This window comes from Eleginops maclovinus, chromosome 15 (genome assembly GCF_036324505.1).
Source record: "Eleginops maclovinus isolate JMC-PN-2008 ecotype Puerto Natales chromosome 15, JC_Emac_rtc_rv5, whole genome shotgun sequence".
Lineage (NCBI taxonomy): Eukaryota > Metazoa > Chordata > Actinopteri > Perciformes > Eleginopidae > Eleginops > Eleginops maclovinus.
The window spans coordinates 8,001,653-8,020,398 of NC_086363.1; the positions used below are offsets into that span (position 1 = coordinate 8,001,653).

Below are 18,746 nucleotides of genomic sequence, written 5' to 3' on the forward strand. Positions count from 1 at the left end.
GAATGGGCTTGCTCCGTCCACTCCACGCATCGACCTGGTATTGCAGTACCTCCAGGAACGGTGCACCCCCTCTACCTGTTGAATATAAAAACACTTAGAAGAGTCTGCCTTCCAACCGTTGGCACTTGCATGTATAGCGAGAGAGTGTGTATGTTTCTGGAAGTGAACGGGAGTAGCAGCAGTATAACAAACTCACCCCGTGTATTTAAATAATTATTTCATGTATATCAACACTTCATGTTTAGTTAGAAACTGTTAGAAAGATGTGTTGATTTTGTAGGCTGCTGTTTGAAACTGCATTATCTTTTTACCTGCAGAACAACCAGCATTGTTTTCACTCCAGACCACTAGGTGGCAGTAGCAGGAATGTCAGTTGCCCAGCAACAAAGAAATAAAGAGGAAGCTTCGAAATTTGAGTTGTGGGGTGGGGGATGTAAATGTGGGACATTTGTTTTTTGCATTTTCTCTAAATTATAAATGTGGATACAACTACTTTTCACCACAGTAATATACAGCTTTGATTTATCTAAACTTGCTGTGTGATTGTTGCTCGATTGTGGGCGTAGAATTGATACAACTAGTGATTTTTAGTTGTCTTTTGATATGGAGATACAACAATGCATCATGGGACATATCCCTGTTATTTCTTAGTAAAATGTAAAATCTCTTTGTCATCTTAAGTACAAAAGAGTGTATTCTGAGTTATTTCCTGTAGATAACCCTCCCCTCTGATGTTTCTTTGGTTTTGGTTGTTTCTATATTTTCAGCACCTTTATCCAGTGGAGCTTGTGTGTGAATGAGGTGCCTGTCTCCGATGTGTACAACTCATACTTACCTGGCAGGGGAGATACCATGATCAAGAAGGTGGTTCACCCAGGGCGAGGCTTGGCCATTGCACCTCGGCAAAGCTGACCCGTGCGAATTCCCCAAATGTGGGAATCTCGACTGCATAATTTGTGGTAGTGGGGGACTGCGTTCGCGCTCTCCCCTGATAACTTGTTAAATGATAAAACAGATCTTTAACATCTGTGAAACTTTAGCATCTTGAGAAGCATTGTTACCGTCAGTGAGATGTGAGATTTACTCGATGTTTACGTGTCAGTAGTGGGAATCAAAACTTACCTGGCAGGGGAGATACCATGATCACCAAGGTGGTTCTCCTCAAGGGACTTGTTGCTGTCGTGCGGTGTATGGGACGCAACTAAGTATCGTGGTAACCCATGACCTTTTGACCCAATAGGTAAGAGGGTTCTCAATGGCTTCAAACCAGACCAATCGCCGGAATGCAGGTTTTTTTTACCTTCTGGAAGAGCTACAAATGGACCGCTTGCAGTTCAGCAGACAAGTCCTGCAAAAAGAGCTTTGTTTTGCGTCAAACCATCTGGAATATATCTTTGCTTACCCTGGTAGAAAGATCTTTGAAGTCATCTTTACTACGAGTCAACACTTTGAAAACTGCCTAGAGAGATTCGACAACAAGAAAACATCCGCATCATGCTTTAATAAGATCAGCATGACTCCTCTTGCCGAAAGGGATCTCAAGACAGTTCATGTCATGATATTTTCAGAAAAAGTCAAGAACCAGGACGTCTGGACGTGGATGACAAGACACTGTGAGGTGATTAATGCAATACAGATAATGGACATTGATGGAATAAAAACCGGGACTAGACGATTCCAGGTTCACCTGAAAAGAGAGAATTCGGTGGTGCAACATATCCCAAACACCAAAAAAAATAGAAAGGTATAAATGCTCAAGCTCACTTGATCATGTGACCCAAGGGTACAGGAATACGTACCTACTTCATTGCTCGTGTAATGGTTGAAAACATAATACATACCACTATTTCACTGAGTATGTTGGTAGTTTTCTTTCCTATGGTTCTGCTCATTCCAAAAAGGGGACATATGTTGCTAATGTGCTTTCATAGCCTGAGAAGCACGACATAGTTGAATGTATTTTAGTTATTTATTCATTCATTCTGTGGTGTAATGCACTCAAATACAACTGTCCTGTAGTAGCTGCTAACTTTGAGGTACTTTAGTAGTGATGGCTAATTGTCCAGACGGACATCATGTGACTAGAAATAACATGAACTGGCTTCACTATCATAACATTTTCTAACAAGATTGTCCAGTCAGAGTCATTTTTCAGTGATGAATGGTACTAAAAGATGAGCAAACATGAAAAAGCATGTTTTCATTTGTTGCTGTGTTTTGTAATTATAAAAAGCCTGTTGAACCGTCACTGAAAGGAGCAGATCGGCAAGTCACTGCTTTCCTGCCGACCCATCTGCAGTATCGCTTCTCGGCCTTTTGGCTAAGATCAAGTGTAGTATCTGTTCTTATCAGTTTAATATCTGATACGTCCCCTACCCGGGGACCATATATTAAATTGATTTTTGGAATAGGGAGATGGAATAGGGGCTTGCTCCGTCCACTCCACGCATCGACCTGGTATTGCAGTACCTCCAGGAACGGTGCACCCCCTCTACCTGTTGAATATAAAAACACTTAGAAGAGTCTGCCTTCCAACCATTGGCACTTGCATGTATAGCGAGAGAGTGTGTATGTTTCTGGAAGTGAACGGGAGTAGCAGCAGTATAACAAACTCACCCCGTGTATTTAAATAATTATTTCATGTATATCAACACTTCATGTTTAGTTAGAAACTGTTAGAAAGATGTGTTGATTTTGTAGGCTGCTGTTTGAAACTGCATTATCTTTCTACCTGCAGAACAACCAGCATTGTTTTCACTCCAGACCACTAGGTGGCAGTAGCAGGAATGTCAGTTGCCCAGCAACAAAGAAAGAAAGAGGAAGCTTCGAAATTTGAGTTGTGGGGTGGGGGATGTAAATGTGGGACATTTGTTTTTTGCATTTTCTCTAAATTATAAATGTGGATACAACTACTTTTCACCACAGTAATATACAGCTTTGATTGATCTAAACTTGCTGTGTGATTGTTGCTCGATTGTGGGCGTAGAATTGATACAACTAGTGATTTTTAGTTGTCTTTTGATATGGAGATACAACAATGCATCATGGGACATATCCCTGTTATTTCCTAGTAAAATGTAAAATCTCTTTGTCATCTTAAGTACAAAAGAGTGTATTCTGAGTTATTTCCTGTAGATAACCCTCCCCTCTGATGTTTCTTTGGTTTTGGTTGTTTCTATATTTTCAGCACCTTTATCCAGTGGAGCTTGTGTGTGAATGAGGTGCCTGTCTCCGATGTGTACAACTCATACTTACCTGGCAGGGGAGATACCATGATCAAGAAGGTGGTTCACCCAGGGCGAGGCTTGGCCATTGCACCTCGGCAAAGCTGACCCGTGCGAATTCCCCAAATGTGGGAATCTCGACTGCATAATTTGTGGTAGTGGGGGACTGCGTTCGCGCTCTCCCCTGATAACTTGTTAAATGACAAAACAGTTCTTTAACATCTGCGAAACCTTAGCATCTTGAGAAGCAATGTTACCGTCAGTGAGATGTGAGATTTACTCGATGTTTACGTGTCAGTAGTGGGAATCAAAACTTACCTGGCAGGGGAGATACCATGATCACCAAGGTGGTTCTCCTCAAGGGACTTGTTGCTGTCGTGCGGTGTATGGGACGCAACTAAGTATCCGTGGTAACCCATGACCTTTTGACCCAATAGGTCAGAGGGTTCACAATGGCAACATGAGCAAACATGTAAAAGCATGTTTTCATTTGTCGCTGTGTTTTGTAATTATAAAAAGCCTGTTGAACCGTCACTGAAAGGAGCAGATCGGCGAGTCAATACTTTCCCGCCGACCCATCTGCAGTATCGCTTCTCGGCCTTTTGGCTAAGATCAAGTGTAGTATCTGTTCTTATCAGTTTAATATCTGATACGTCCCCTACCCGGGGACCATATATTAAATTGATTTTTGGAATAGGGAGATGGAATAGGGGCTTGCTCCGTCCACTCCACGCATCGACCTGGTATTGCAGTACCTCCAGGAACGGTGCACCCCCTCTCCATGTTGAATATAAACACTACTTCTGAGAGCTCCGGTGTTCATCCAATATGACCCACTATACGTTGTGTTGGAATTTATGATAAAAGCTATAAATGCTCAAGCTCATGCTCACTTGATCATGTGACCCAAGGGTACAGGAATACGTACCTACTTCATTGCTCGTGTAATGGTTGAAAACATAATACATACCACTATTTCACTGAGTATGTTGGTAGTTTTCTTTCCTATGGTTCTGCTCATTCCAAAAAGGGGACATATGTTGCTAATGTGCTTTCATAGCCTGAGAAGCACGACATAGTTGAATGTATTTTAGTTATTTATTCATTCATTCTGTGGTGTAATGCACTCAAATACAACTGTCCTGTAGTAGCTGCTAACTTTGAGGTACTTTAGTAGTGATGGCTAATTGTCCAGACGGACATCATGTGACTAGAAATAACATGAACTGGCTTCACTATCATAACATTTTCTAACAAGATTGTCCAATCAGAGTCATTTTTCAGTGATGAATGGTACTAAAAGATGAGCAAACATGAAAAAGCATGTTTTCATTTGTTGCTGTGTTTTGTAATTATAAAAAGCCTGTTGAACCGTCACTGAAAGGAGCAGATCGGCAAGTCACTGCTTTCCTGCCGACCCATCTGCAGTATCGCTTCTCGGCCTTTTGGCTAAGATCAAGTGTAGTATCTGTTCTTATCAGTTTAATATCTGATACGTCCCCTACCCGGGGACCATATATTAAATTGATTTTTGGAATAGGGAGATGGAATAGGGGCTTGCTCCGTCCACTCCACGCATCGACCTGGTATTGCAGTACCTCCAGGAACGGTGCACCCCCTCTACCTGTTGAATATAAAAACACTTAGAAGAGTCTGCCTTCCAACCGTTGGCACTTGCATGTATAGCGAGAGAGTGTGTATGTTTCTGGAAGTGAACGGGAGTAGCAGCAGTATAACAAACTCACCCCGTGTATTTAAATAATTATTTCATGTATATCAACACTTCATGTTTAGTTAGAAACTGTTAGAAAGATGTGTTGATTTTGTAGGCTGCTGTTTGAAACTGCATTATCTTTCTACCTGCAGAACAACCAGCATTGTTTTCACTCCAGACCACTAGGTGGCAGTAGCAGGAATGTCAGTTGCCCAGCAACAAAGAAAGAAAGAAAGAGGAAGCTTCGAAATTTGAGTTGTGGGGTGGGGGATGTAAATGTGGGACATTTGTTTTTTGCATTTTCTCTAAATTATAAATGTGGATACAACTACTTTTCACCACAGTAATATACAGCTTTGATTTATCTAAACTTGCTGTGTGATTGTTGCTCGATTGTGGGCGTAGAATTGATACAACTAGTGATTTTTAGTTGTCTTTTGATATGGAGATACAACAATGCATCATGGGACATATCCCTGTTATTTCCTAGTAAAATGTAAAATCTCTTTGTCATCTTAAGTACAAAAGAGTGTATTCTGAGTTATTTCCTGTAGATAACCCTCCCCTCTGATGTTTCTTTGGTTTTGGTTGTTTCTATATTTTCAGCACCTTTATCCAGTGGAGCTTGTGTGTGAATGAGGTGCCTGTCTCCGATGTGTACAACTCATACTTACCTGGCAGGGGAGATACCATGATCAAGAAGGTGGTTCACCCAGGGCGAGGCTTGGCCATTGCACCTCGGCAAAGCTGACCCGTGCGAATTCCCCAAATGTGGGAATCTCGACTGCATAATTTGTGGTAGTGGGGGACTGCGTTCGCGCTCTCCCCTGATAACTTGTTAAATGATAAAACAGTTCTTTAACATCTGCGAAACTTTAGCATCTTGAGAAGCAATGTTACCGTCAGTGAGATGTGAGATTTACTCGATGTTTACGTGTCAGTAGTGGGAATCAAAACTTACCTGGCAGGGGAGATACCATGATCACCAAGGTGGTTCTCCTCAAGGGACTTGTTGCTGTCGTGCGGTGTATGGGACGCAACTAAGTATCGTGGTAACCCATGACCTTTTGACCCAATAGGTAAGAGGGTTCTCAATGGCTTCAAACCAGACCAATCGCCGGAATGCAGTTCGTTTTTACCTTCTGGAAGAGCTACAAATGGACCGCTTGCAGTTCAGCAGACAAGTCCTGCAAAAAGAGCTTTGTTTTGCGTCAAACCATCTGGAATATATCTTTGCTTACCCTGGTAGAAAGATCTTTGAAGTCATCTTTACTACGAGTCAACAATTTGAAAACTGCCTAGAGAGATTCGACAACAAGAAAACATCCGCATCATGCTTTAATAAGATCAGCATGACTCCTCTTGCCGAAAGGGATCTCAAGACAGTTCATGTCATGATATTTTCAGAAAAAGTCAAGAACCAGGACGTCTGGACGTGGATGACAAGACACTGTGAGGTGATTAATGCAATACAGATAATGGACATTGATGGAATAAAAACCGGGACTAGACGATTCCAGGTTCACCTGAAAAGAGAGAATTCGGTGGTGCAACATATCCCAAACACCAAAAAAAATAGAAAGGTATAAATGCTCAAGCTCACTTGATCATGTGACCCAAGGGTACAGGAATACGTACCTACTTCATTGCTCGTGTAATGGTTGAAAACATAATACATACCACTATTTCACTGAGTATGTTGGTAGTTTTCTTTCCTATGGTTCTGCTCATTCCAAAAAGGGGACATATGTTGCTAATGTGCTTTCATAGCCTGAGAAGCACGACATAGTTGAATGTATTTTAGTTATTCATTCATTCTGTGGTGTAATGCACTCAAATACAACTGTCCTGTAGTAGCTGCTAACTTTGAGGTACTTTAGTAGTGATGGCTAATTGTCCAGACGGACATCATGTGACTAGAAATAACATGAACTGGCTTCACTATCATAACATTTTCTAACAAGATTGTCCAATCAGAGTCATTTTTCAGTGATGAATGGTACTAAAAGATGAGCAAACATGAAAAAGCATGTTTTCATTTGTTGCTGTGTTTTGTTAATTATAAAAAGCCTGTTGAACCGTCACTGAAAGGAGCAGATCGGCAAGTCACTGCTTTCCTGCCGACCCATCTGCAGTATCGCTTCTCGGCCTTTTGGCTAAGATCAAGTGTAGTATCTGTTCTTATCAGTTTAATATCTGATACGTCCCCTACCCGGGGACCATATATTAAATTGATTTTTGGAATAGGGAGATGGAATAGGGGCTTGCTCCGTCCACTCCACGCATCGACCTGGTATTGCAGTACCTCCAGGAACGGTGCACCCCCTCTACCTGTTGAATATAAAAACACTTAGAAGAGTCTGCCTTCCAACCGTTGGCACTTGCATGTATAGCGAGAGAGTGTGTATGTTTCTGGAAGTGAACGGGAGTAGCAGCAGTATAACAAACTCACCCCGTGTATTTAAATAATTATTTCATGTATATCAACACTTCATGTTTAGTTAGAAACTGTTAGAAAGATGTGTTGATTTTGTAGGCTGCTGTTTGAAACTGCATTATCTTTCTACCTGCAGAACAACCAGCATTGTTTTCACTCCAGACCACTAGGTGGCAGTAGCAGGAATGTCAGTTGCCCAGCAACAAAGAAAGAAAGAAAGAGGAAGCTTCGAAATTTGAGTTGTGGGGTGGGGGATGTAAATGTGGGACATTTGTTTTTTGCATTTTCTCTAAATTATAAATGTGGATACAACTACTTTTCACCACAGTAATATACAGCTTTGATTGATCTAAACTTGCTGTGTGATTGTTGCTCGATTGTGGGCGTAGAATTGATACAACTAGTGATTTTTAGTTGTCTTTTGATATGGAGATACAACAATGCATCATGGGACATATCCCTGTTATTTCCTAGTAAAATGTAAAATCTCTTTGTCATCTTAAGTACAAAAGAGTGTATTCTGAGTTATTTCCTGTAGATAACCCTCCCCTCTGATGTTTCTTTGGTTTTGGTTGTTTCTATATTTTCAGCACCTTTATCCAGTGGAGCTTGTGTGTGAATGAGGTGCCTGTCTCCGATGTGTACAACTCATACTTACCTGGCAGGGGAGATACCATGATCAAGAAGGTGGTTCACCCAGGGCGAGGCTTGGCCATTGCACCTCGGCAAAGCTGACCCGTGCGAATTCCCCAAATGTGGGAATCTCGACTGCATAATTTGTGGTAGTGGGGGACTGCGTTCGCGCTCTCCCCTGATAACTTGTTAAATGACAAAACAGTTCTTTAATATCTGCGAAATTTTAGCATCTTGAGAAGCAATGTTACCGTCAGTGAGATGTGATATTTACTAGATTGATCTGTTTATGTGTCAGTAGTGGGAATCAAAACTTTAAAAGTGTACTACTATTTAAAAAGCTAAAGAAGTTTAGGGATGGTGTTATTAACATTCACTCACACCTATATTATTTAATGAAAATGTGATTTTTTGAGGAGAGTTCATTCAAAAATGATTTTATACATATACCTTTGCAAAATAACATTCACTATTGGCATTTACACATGCTGCGACCGTATAATATGAATATGTTTTTAACCTAGAGTTCGAAGGGGACTCGTTCTGTTCTCTAAAACAAGTCTGATAGTTTCTCCAGCTACTCCTCACCTGCCGCTCATTCCCTCTCTCTATATACTAGTCCACTAATAACAATAATAATATCCACTTTTACAGCGGACTCACTCAAGTGAGATTCCATTGGCAAATTCACAAGCCATGCATGTGGAGGGGCACATATCCGGGACAGCAGGGGCTGCAAGCTGCACAGGAGTAACCTCAGGGTGTTTGGGACAGCCAGCAGTGGTTTTATGGCGGGTAGAAGAGACTAAACGCTTTTTTTGGCGGACAGGAGCAGCTTCAGGCCAGACCGATGCAGCAGCAGCAGCTTCAGGCTGGACATCAGCAGCTTCGGGCCTCACAGCAGTGGCTACAAGTCGATGAGACATAGGCCTATTTTTTTTTAACATTCAACATTTATTATCTCTCACTTGCCTTCCTGTCTTGCAGCTACCAGTTCAGCATCATCACCTGGCCATGATGAAGGGTCCAAAGGGCTCCTCTGCGGTTAGTGAAACCAAATGTAATGTAATAATAATGTTTGATGTGCTACAAAAGGGCAGCGTCAAGTTTTCAACTATAACTCAATATTGACCGAAAGTGCGCCTTAATCTGTCATTTATACTGTTATGCAGTATTCAAAGATAGATTGCACAGTATAAACACTAAGTGCGAAAGATAAAGTGTTTCTCTTGTCTTACTGCACACTGACAGTCTCTGGCTGCTGTTTGTCTGCGCTCGAGGGGAATTTGAATATTGACATGTGATTGGTGGTTTACAGTCAGGTCTCCAAATATGCATGTGATTGGAAGTCTACCAACTAACTAACTTTGGGTTAGATATTCGGAAGACATGACATTATATTACCCAGTGAATCCAATTCTGCATTGATTTGGAGTCCTTCGGTCACATGATATGGAAGCTATTTTTTTTTTAGAGTAGAAGATGTAGAACATGAACAAGTAGAACATGAACTCAAGTCCAACAGTCGGACACGTAACTCCAAACTTCATTGGTCGGTACGACCGTAGACATTTGTCAAATCAGAATGCTTAGTTTTTTACAGTCACTGTAGACAATGCACTGCCGTAGGCTCAAGGTCTGATGAGATTTCCCAAATCTGACAGCAAGGCAAGACGTACTTGGGTTCGCACAGCTGCATCTTGCCACTAATAGACCTATTTTTGAGTGTGTTGGGTTTTTTTTAAAGAGAATTGATGCAACATGCAGGTGTGGATGTTTGGATGATATTTATGGATTTGATATATCTTATTGGATTGGAGTTCATGTTCTACTTTACATGAATATCTTCATGATAAAATCTGCATTAAAAAAAATAGCTTCCATATCATGTGACCGAAGGAATCCAAATCAATGCAGAATTGGATTCACTGGGTAATATAATGTCATGTCTTCCGAATATCTAACCCAAAGTTAGTTAGTTGGTTATGAACAGGACCTGCGATTTCCTGCTTGTTTATTGTTGTCTTTGATGATTTTGTTTTACCTGTAAAGGTTATTGGTTTTGTTGTTATGTACCAAGAGATAGTTTTTGAACATGAAGGAACTTGAGTATTTATTTTTAAACCATGTAAAGTCTTTTGTTATTTTGCTTCTTCTTCTTTTTTTCTGTTTGTTTTATTTAGTTTTTTTTAAACAAAAAACAAGTCACCAAAATGTCTCATGCCAGTTTTTCTTATTTCTGGCTGAACACAATGTAATAAAATTGTCCTGTTTATAGTCTTTACTCTTACTCAAAAATATTTCAGTCATCAAAAAAAAGAGTGATGTTTTAAATGTGTAAATGCTAACCAAATAACTTTTTAATCAGAAAAGAAATTCATTCAAAAACAAAGCCAACACAGTAAAGCATTTTACTTTCACATTATTGTAACAAAAAATAGCAATTTCAGCCTGCAGTTAAAACATTGCAAACCATATTCATTTAGAGACAAATTGTCTTACAGCCCCAAGTCCAAGAAGCTAGATCGCTTTGAAAGGTTGAGTGTTATTTCTGCGAGAAAGGGAATGAATTTTGGTCCATTAACTCTCCGACTCTCTCCTGGAGGGTCTTCACCACCTCTTCTAGGATGAACAAGTGTGTGTCGTCAAGGTCCTTGAGGATGAACTTCTTTCCCAGGGCCATTTTTTCATCCAGGAAGAGGAGAAACTGTTTCATGGCAGGATCACTGGTCGGTGGACAGGATAAGAGTAAAGGGTCAACAACAAAGTCGATATATCCTTTACAAATGTGAAAAAATAACCTGCTGACATGGTACATTCTGTCGTCTTTTGTGGAACCAACGGATTCATATCCTTTATCGGAATTACTTTTCAAGATGCAAATGTCTCTGGACAGGTTTTACTACTTACCATTCAACAAGGACACCTTTGTGTACGTTGACCATGATGACAGTTGCAGAGGAATAAGCAGTCGATGCAAAATAAAACGCTCTAAACCTGCAGCACAAAAATAAACACAAATATTTTACTTTCCGAACAGGGGGCTAACGAGAGAAATGGCTAATCTCAAGACATCAGTCAAGAAATATAAACAAACGGAAGTTTTAGGTCTCATTTATCAAATTGAGATAGTTGCTTAATATGAGATGACGTTAGTTTAAGGGGGGGGAAGTTAAGTAACGTTAGTGCCTAAAACACAACTGCTAATGTTAGCATGGGATTTTAGCATGGTGGGTTTGTTAGTCCTAACGTTAGTCCAAAAGTACATAATCCCGGAAAAGTTCAGCTGCGACAAATATTATGTAGAACACACTACCGATAAACATTAAGATATACAGTGATATCTAAACAAAGGAGTGGAAAAGTACTCTTAACCAACCTGAGCTGTGTCTGGTGTCTATGCTAACGTCTCATAGCGTTGTAGACGTACGGTCTGCACCGAGGGACAATCTTAATCGATACAAAAATTGCGTAGGGGGAATAACGTGTAACATAAAGCCCTGCCTTTAGATCTTAAAAAGACCCTAACTAAAATTAGGTAATTATTGTCAGCAGTATAATTAAACTACTCATTACATTCTAGATGAATCTGATGGAAAAATAAATCAAAGTGCACATTACCATTTAAGCAGTCGAGCCGAGTGACACAACTTTTTCCTTAGTAGTCATAAGATAACAGAATGGACATGACCAACTTTATACATTTATTCATAGTCAGTATTGCTTGTGGCAATTTGGACAACAAACACATGGAGATGTAAAACCAACTGTTTGATTATTCCTGTACAAATGAATAAAGCAACCTAGCCACAGGTCCATTTGAGGTAAAGTTCAGGAAGGAACATGTTTTGGCAGACAATATGACACGCATGCTGGAGTTAAGAGTTAAATAAATCAATTCAATTAAAAATAAAATGTAATACCACTCTGGTCAAAAATACTGAGGAGTATGAGTGGCAAACACATGTCAGTGCATCTTAATGTACATTTTGAATGAGCATAATGTGCCATATGTAAACTGGTAAGTAAAAGTGCCATAAAAATAAAATATATTATCAATTTCAATGATCTAAAACTCGTAAATATAATCTTTCAAAAATGTCTATGATCTTTAAAATACTCTTGTGAGAGAGTAATCTAAAAGGATGACTAGGAGAACAAAATAGCACCCAAGATTTCAAAACGTTCAACACTTCACAATTTGATGTGCAAGTAATAATTAATTTCACTATTTATACTTCGATCACATTAGTGGTTTTTATGTATATGTGCAACAAGGAGAGGCGGTTATGTCGCCATTTGGTTTAGGGGGGATGGGTGTCTGGCTCTCCCCCATTTCAAGTAAAAAGTTTATCGGTGTGTTCATGTTCACATATTTTAGTCAGTGGCTGATGTAGCTCTGCAGAGCTTCCAGGATGAACTCGAGGCTGCGCTTGTACAGGAATGAGTCCTTCTTCTCTGGCTTGCAGATGTTGAGATGATCTACGTCCACCTCAATGAGCTCCCCAATGCCAAGATCTGAAACCAAACCACAGCCGGTTAAAGGTACGAGCTAAAATAATAAAAAAACACCCTATTTGTATTTAAGATCAATGCTCTTTGTGTTTATGCATTCATATTTAGGCTATACATCAAACCTTCATTTAACCATGTTCATTAATATTACATACTTGCTGACTGTGTTGGCACCACTAGGATCTTGATCATTGGACCGATGTTTGTTGGCAGTGTCTCTGCAAAGCTCAGCACCTTAAATTCCTTTTCTTTTGCCATATTCAGGAAGTCCTCATTCAGATTGCGCAGTGCTGGTGAGTCTTGAAAAAAAACACATGGAAAACGAAAATAATTATTTATACATTTCTATGAAACATTTACAGTCTTGGACCTCAGAATACATTTGATTAACTTACCTTTACAAAGTTCTCTGACTTCTACAGAGGGAAAGAGGAGATATCTGACATTGACCGAGTACTCTGCCATAAAGGTTCCACGGTGAGGAACACTATAGAACATAATGCCCTTGGTGTTGTTTAAAAGTGCATGCATTTCTGGGTCCTCCGAGGCATCTAGCAGCATTTTCTTCACAAGCAATCCTAATGGATGAGAGGATACAGACAGAGAGTTTTTAAATCAGACAAATGTGTGGTGTGTGACATATTATAATCCATTTACTATCTTCACACATTTATTATGTATTTTTTACAGGTCAAACCCTTGTACATTTGTTGGCAAGGCTATTTTGAAAAGTATTACTTTTTTCTTTTCTTTTGAATAAATATAGACTGAGAAAATGTTTTGGATCACACAGATCGTTTAAATAGTATATTACTCATAAGTGTAGCCTAATCTTTATCTGCAACTGTGCAGAAAACTTTGCTTACACACACACAGTACAGCCCTAGTTCGAGCTATTTTTGCAAAATTCTGACATGTTTGTGGAAGAAAAGTTCTGACAGATTACCTCCCATACTGTGGGCTACCCAGACCACAGGTCTCTCTCCGACTCCAGCCAGCTTTAACTTCTTTAGCAGCTCTCGACTTCTGTAGGCCAAAGACTTCCTGGAACAGTTAATGAAATGCACAATGAATACTCGAGCATTTAGGATAATAAAACATAATTTCAATAAGAATTTCTGAAATATAAATAATGTTGGATGACTTGTGCAAACGTGTTAAAGTCATTATTATTGATGTAAGTAAGTTTCAAAACCCCACAATATTTTATGCAAACATGAAGAAACAACATATTCTTCACCTCTGATTCTCAACTGGACACTTGGCCATCCAGTCACTGAGGTGACTGTCATACTCCACTGATAGCACTCTCAGATTTGGACAGTCGGCAGCCAGCCATGACTGTCAATAAAACAGGACAAAACACAGAGTTGAGTGATGATTCATTTTTTTAAGATTACATCAAAATCTTCATTAGATCTCACATTTCATTGAGCAAACACTATCAAGTGTGCCCAAGCACAAGAAAGGCAAATCCATGGTTTGTGACAAAGATTCACTTTGTATTGTAGGAGGGAAAACAGGGAAAGAAACTTAATGTTGATCCATATTTGTCACCTTCGGCCAGCACTCAGTGTAGTCATCCTTGCTTTCTGCCTCTTCCTCTGACCCATTACGGTCCTTTTGCCTCCAAGTCTTAAAGGCTGCCCCGAGAATCCCATGGATGAAGAGCACGTCAGCTTTAATTGTCTGGCTGGAAATTTCCAAATTGTCAGATAAAACCTATACTTTATAAACAATAATGAGGCAATAAAAACAAGTGTTTACCTACTTGCTACGTGTTTGAGGGTGGAGGATATAGACGCCATCTTGGTATTTCTCTTTCACGGTCTCCCTATCCAGGTTGGCGAGAGCGCGAGCTGCATGAGATGCCTGCATGACATGAGGAGACTGCATCATCTCCGCCAGCACAGATATCCAGCCTGAGGGTGTGATACAGGTAAGAAAGAGAATATCGGATGTATTCTAATCTGTTTTCAGGTAATACAATTAGCACAAAATATTTCAAACGGAAGACAAACACGACCATACAAGTCCGCACAATAATTATACTGTAAAGCTATTTGATACATGTTGAATGATGATCCTAGTGATAACATTATATAATCCCTAGATGAAATAAGAACATTTCCTCTACAGATCATCCTATAATAACCAGATGAGTATCAGACTTACCAGACTGGGAAATGGCCTGGTAAGCACTTTCATTGAGCGCCAAATTTCCTATGATACGAACAATGTTCCTCTGGATCTTCAGTGAGTCTCTACGAAGCTGATAAACCCTCTGGAGGAGCTGCAGACCCCCGTTGGAAACTATGTGTTCACAGTGGCTCTCTACCTGCAGACAGGATGTGTTTCAGTAAGTTCCCAACATTTTATTATCACTACTAAGAAACATTGCTGAGGAATCTTTCAAATGTATTTGCTTCAAAAACCACAGGCTTCCATCTACTTCCATTATATTTAAAAAGGAAGAAACATCTCTCTCTCTAAACTTGACAATATAACAATCCAAGTTAATAAATAGCACTGCAAGTAAGAAGAAATATATCATTTCAGTTTACACCTACCTGGCCAACAAGATGTGTTATTGGATGCACTTCTTTGTTGCGTTTAACTGATTATTACTATGATCAGTTCATAAAAGCAACCAGGAAACATCAAACAAGATTAGATCTTGTTTAGATCCGTAATGGCCATCATTACCTTTGAGTGCTGTACCAGTGCCTGTAGACAAAAGGATTCCACCTTCTCAGAGGGAACGGAGGTGAGGCTCTGTGCGTAAGGCAGTCCATTCCCTCCAAAACACCACAGACCGCCCTGCAATGTAGGAGAGAACAAGAGTTAGAAAGAAGATTGACAAAGAACATGTAACCTTTTTGAACAAACAAGTTATTTTCCTGCCGGATTGTGTTTTAGAGAACTGCGCGTTATGTAGGATGCATGTGAGAGTTAATAATCCGTCACAATTACCCGTTGTGCTGCCAAGGACTGGGTGCTCTCTCTGAGGGCCAGGGATGTAAAGTACTGAACACATTTGTCCACCTCAGACTGAGGCAGAGACGCCAGCAGCTGTCTCAGTCCATCCTCTGCTGACAGATTCTGTGAGGAAGTCAAGACAGAAAGTTTACATTTGTTCTAACCTCATCTTACTTTAGTCTTTTCTTAAACAATATTGCAGTCATTCAGTTAATGAAGTCAGTGTCATCATTGTGTCTTAATCATGAAAAAAAAGAAAAGGTAATAGACAAACATATTGTGTCATAGTCTTGATTAATGAAATGTCAGTATTACAGATATTAAGGGATTCTACATGGCAAATGATTTATCGGAGTTACTTACGTTCTCCAGTTCAGGCAGTGCAGGTGAACGCAGGAAGAATCGAAGGTCTATCTTAGGAGTCCGGGCCAGGCCCACTGCTGTGCGCTGGTCTATAATCTGGGCTGCTGTCTGGTACTGGTAGTCTGTGTTGTTAATAACAGTTCACTTCCCTTCTTCTATAAACGGTAAACTTGAAGTGATATGCAACAGTTTTGTGTATTTTACCCTGCCAGTGGTGATTCTCTGCCAGCTCCTGAACAGCCTGCACTCTGATGACTTTATTGGGTGACATTGTCCTCTTCAGTAAGGCCCATAATGCCACCTCATGGGGGTCTGCATCTACATGGCTGAAGTGCTCTAAGACATACATATAGAGAGCACAGTAACTGGCTGAACATTAACACAACAAGGTACTACTAATATTTCTAAAGGCACTGTTAAGTTGAACTCCAACTGTATCTACCATGACCAACTACTTGTATCTACTGTACCACTTTTACAACTGCTAGGCCGTTACAAACCTTGTAGTGGCAAACCTTGTGTCATCAAAGTGGCAGCTTTTTATTTTTGAAAAGTTGAAAGTTATTCTATTAGATGTCTTGCTGGAAACAAAGGTCACATTTTCTAAAATCTAAAAACAGCATTTCGGATTTAAACTCATAAGTGAGAGGTAATACAAAGTCAGTTAAACAACCATTCATGGATGTTACAGCTGAATGCACAATATCCACAGACTGTGAGACATTCAAAACAGGATGCGCATGTACAAGGCAGGTGTTTCCTTCAGCCTTAATGTCAACACCCCACATAAAAATGGGAGTACAACTGTAGTTTTCTGGGAATAAATGTTGGTGTTTCAACTATCAGCTTATTCTGCTTGACAATCTTAGAAATGTTATTGAAATACTTTGGTCTTTTGCACTTTAAATTACATTTCAGGTGGTTTGGTTCAGTATAACAACAACTTTTTATTTCTTACCATCTAGTGACTGCAGCAAAACCCTCGAGGATAATTCCAGAAACCGCCTGGCTGCTTTGTGAAGTTCCCTCCTTGCTTTGTGTGTGAGCCCTGAACACAGTGTAAATGATAACCCAATTACCTAGAATATCTAAATTATATTTCTATAAACAGAAAAAAATAAAGGTTGACAGTTAGAATCTGAGTATTGTTTAGTAGGTGGTTTTCACTAATCGAGAGAACCTTGACCAGTGGGAGTGAGATCAGTTAACACCCGAATATTTAGGAAGGAAAGATAGTGTGGAGGGGAAGGAAGGCAAGACAGGAAGTAATGATAACAAACGTCACTGGACACCTGGACATGGCAAACTCAGTAGGACTTTGTGCCATTGCAAGAAATAAATAAAGCCACTCAGCATATAAAAACTCAAAATCGGAATTAAACCGAAAGGCCACAATGTTTGAGTTTTTATTAGGCGTTTCAAAAGGGGACACATTTTCCAGCTTAGCTATAAAGTCTAAGTGGACGATATTAAGTACCTGCAGTAAGGTTTTCCTTCTCATCTGAAGGAGTGGCTTTCAGATAGATGTAAGACTTGTACTTTTCCTGAAGAATTGCACTGGTATCAATGGTCACAGCCTTGTTCAAGGCCACCACTTCATATGTGATAAAAAGACAGCCCCTGTAGAAAGTTAATGGATAAGCTGTGGTTGGTAGTTCTTTTCACACACGTTTCCTATTGATTACAAAGAAACATGTTTGCAAATGTTGTAACTTACCCTGAGACAACTGCAGCAGTTACTTTAGCAACCTTTCCTATATGTCAGCAAACATTGAAGAAAAAGAAGATGAACCTTTATTGATATCCATTAGATACATGTTTCAACCTGTACTCACAGACAGATACAGGTTGAATCCATGTATTAGGAGTAGTTCGATCAGTGAGTGAAAATTGAGTGTCATCATAACTTACTTAAATCTTTCCACATAGGCACTTTCCTTACTCCAGGCGACACAGCTGTGCTCAGTCTCCGACAGCGGATCAAACGGAGAGCTGCTCCAGACATCCTCCGCCTGCATGTCACCAAGTATGTTGGGGATAAATGAATGAAACCATAGGAATTTCAGGCAAGAAACGTATACAGCTGTTCATAGCACGGCCATAGCGTCAGACGTGAGGCAAATGAAACTTAGTTTTTAAAAAAAAATGAAATGTATGTTTTTTTGTTGCTTGTAATTTATTTTTGTTGTCTGAAACCAATAAAAGCGTCTAAAAACTGAAATTGGCAAATTAAACTTGATACGGTACACTAGCGATCTTGCAACTGGGCTCTAAAGACCAAATAGTATCAGCATTAAACCAAGTGTGTGACAGCTAATACATGACAGGTAGTAAATGTAACGCAAATCTGTCACAAGATCTCTAGCTAACGTTAGCTCACTTAGCTGTGGTTTAGATGCAACTGCCTCCTCAGCTGTCACACAGTCTCAGCCCATCTTCCAGCTGTATTACACTAACGTTTAACTATGATATGAGACACTCGTTGACATAAACACGTTAACTGTTTCAATGTCTCAGGCTAAATGAACCGTTAGCTAACACGGACTTGCACTAAGAATTAGCTTTTAAGCTAACGTTTCACTTTGATAGCTTTCCGACAAATAACTAACTATGCGCTACCCAGCTGGGGGATTTAGTTAACCGTTTCGTGCGAGATGTATTTTACTTGGTGAATCGTGACATTACCTTATTAATGGACTGCTATAAAAGCACTGTCGTGATGTTCTCTGCAGGGTCCGGTGTTCATAAACACAACAAGTTGTCTCACAAATATTACGTCATCCACAGCAACTTACGCGATCAAGTACACGAAAACATGTGTTTATTGTAACATGTATCACTAAACTTATGCAGTGCGGGGAGTTTTTATCCGGGTTTTTGT

The 18,746-nt window shown here is 39.9% G+C and overlaps 2 protein-coding genes and 8 non-coding genes across 11 annotated transcripts; 8 read left to right on the plus strand and 2 right to left on the minus strand.

Annotated features, from left to right (window-relative positions):
• Positions 1-827: 827 nt before the first annotated feature.
• Positions 828-991, plus strand: LOC134877391 (U1 spliceosomal RNA). The gene has a single exon (XR_010167566.1). It is a non-coding gene; the product is annotated as a U1 spliceosomal RNA (small nuclear RNA).
• Positions 992-2,300: 1,309 nt separating this feature from the next.
• On the plus strand, positions 2,301-2,491 carry LOC134877383 (U2 spliceosomal RNA). Its single transcript, XR_010167558.1, has one exon. It is a non-coding gene; the product is annotated as a U2 spliceosomal RNA (small nuclear RNA).
• A 756-nt stretch (positions 2,492-3,247) lies between these two features.
• On the plus strand, positions 3,248-3,411 carry LOC134877403 (U1 spliceosomal RNA). The gene has a single exon (XR_010167577.1). It is a non-coding gene; the product is annotated as a U1 spliceosomal RNA (small nuclear RNA).
• Positions 3,412-3,810: 399 nt separating this feature from the next.
• On the plus strand, positions 3,811-4,001 carry LOC134877384 (U2 spliceosomal RNA). Its single transcript, XR_010167559.1, has one exon. It is a non-coding gene; the product is annotated as a U2 spliceosomal RNA (small nuclear RNA).
• Positions 4,002-4,653: 652 nt separating this feature from the next.
• Positions 4,654-4,844, plus strand: LOC134877385 (U2 spliceosomal RNA). Its single transcript, XR_010167560.1, has one exon. It is a non-coding gene; the product is annotated as a U2 spliceosomal RNA (small nuclear RNA).
• A 760-nt stretch (positions 4,845-5,604) lies between these two features.
• On the plus strand, positions 5,605-5,768 carry LOC134877404 (U1 spliceosomal RNA). Its single transcript, XR_010167578.1, has one exon. It is a non-coding gene; the product is annotated as a U1 spliceosomal RNA (small nuclear RNA).
• A 1,306-nt stretch (positions 5,769-7,074) lies between these two features.
• On the plus strand, positions 7,075-7,265 carry LOC134877386 (U2 spliceosomal RNA). Its single transcript, XR_010167561.1, has one exon. It is a non-coding gene; the product is annotated as a U2 spliceosomal RNA (small nuclear RNA).
• Positions 7,266-8,025: 760 nt separating this feature from the next.
• Positions 8,026-8,189, plus strand: LOC134877405 (U1 spliceosomal RNA). Its single transcript, XR_010167579.1, has one exon. It is a non-coding gene; the product is annotated as a U1 spliceosomal RNA (small nuclear RNA).
• Positions 8,190-10,405: 2,216 nt separating this feature from the next.
• gtf2h5 (general transcription factor IIH, polypeptide 5) lies at positions 10,406-11,507 on the minus strand. Its single transcript, XM_063901981.1, has 3 exons — positions 11,388-11,507; positions 10,919-11,005; positions 10,406-10,734 (listed from the first exon to the last, which is right to left on the minus strand). The coding sequence occupies exons 2-3, from the start codon at positions 10,951-10,953 to the stop codon at positions 10,554-10,556; spliced, it is 216 nt and encodes a 71-aa protein (XP_063758051.1). The 5' UTR covers positions 10,954-11,005; positions 11,388-11,507; the 3' UTR covers positions 10,406-10,553.
• A 192-nt stretch (positions 11,508-11,699) lies between these two features.
• On the minus strand, positions 11,700-18,688 carry serac1 (serine active site containing 1). 2 transcript variants are annotated; one of them, XM_063901978.1, is made up of 17 exons: positions 18,551-18,688; positions 17,777-17,877; positions 17,583-17,619; positions 17,343-17,485; positions 16,824-16,913; positions 16,070-16,201; positions 15,866-15,987; positions 15,497-15,625; positions 15,230-15,343; positions 14,699-14,861; positions 14,295-14,445; positions 14,081-14,216; positions 13,764-13,864; positions 13,470-13,567; positions 12,919-13,101; positions 12,679-12,822; positions 11,700-12,526 (listed from the first exon to the last, which is right to left on the minus strand). In XM_063901978.1, exons 2-17 carry the CDS (start codon positions 17,868-17,870, stop codon positions 12,390-12,392), a joined length of 1,974 nt encoding a protein of 657 aa, XP_063758048.1. In that variant the 5' UTR covers positions 17,871-17,877; positions 18,551-18,688; the 3' UTR covers positions 11,700-12,389. The 2 variants fall into 2 exon arrangements, with proteins under 2 accessions (XP_063758048.1, XP_063758049.1); XM_063901979.1 differs by lacking the exons at positions 17,343-17,485; positions 17,583-17,619.
• Positions 18,689-18,746: the final 58 nt, after the last annotated feature.

What these genes read in the sequence shown, in the direction of transcription:
- gtf2h5 (XM_063901981.1), bottom strand. Translation starts at nt 10,953, where the DNA reads ATGGTCAACGTACACAAAGGTGTCCTTGTTGAATG. An exon ending in AAAGGTGTCCTTGTTGAATG is followed by an intron (nt 10,735 to 10,918) that starts GTAAGTAGTAAA and finishes TCCACCGACCAG; the next exon opens with TGATCCTGCCATGAAACAGT.
- serac1 (XM_063901978.1), bottom strand. Translation starts at nt 17,870, where the DNA reads ATGTCTGGAGCAGCTCTCCGTTTGATCCGCTGTCGGAGACTGAGCACA. An exon ending in ACTGCTGCAGTTGTCTCAGG is followed by an intron (nt 17,486 to 17,582) that starts GTAAGTTACAAC and finishes AACTTTCTACAG; the next exon opens with GGGCTGTCTTTTTATCACAT. An exon ending in CCAGGCCATTTCCCAGTCTG is followed by an intron (nt 14,446 to 14,698) that starts GTAAGTCTGATA and finishes TCACACCCTCAG; the next exon opens with GCTGGATATCTGTGCTGGCG.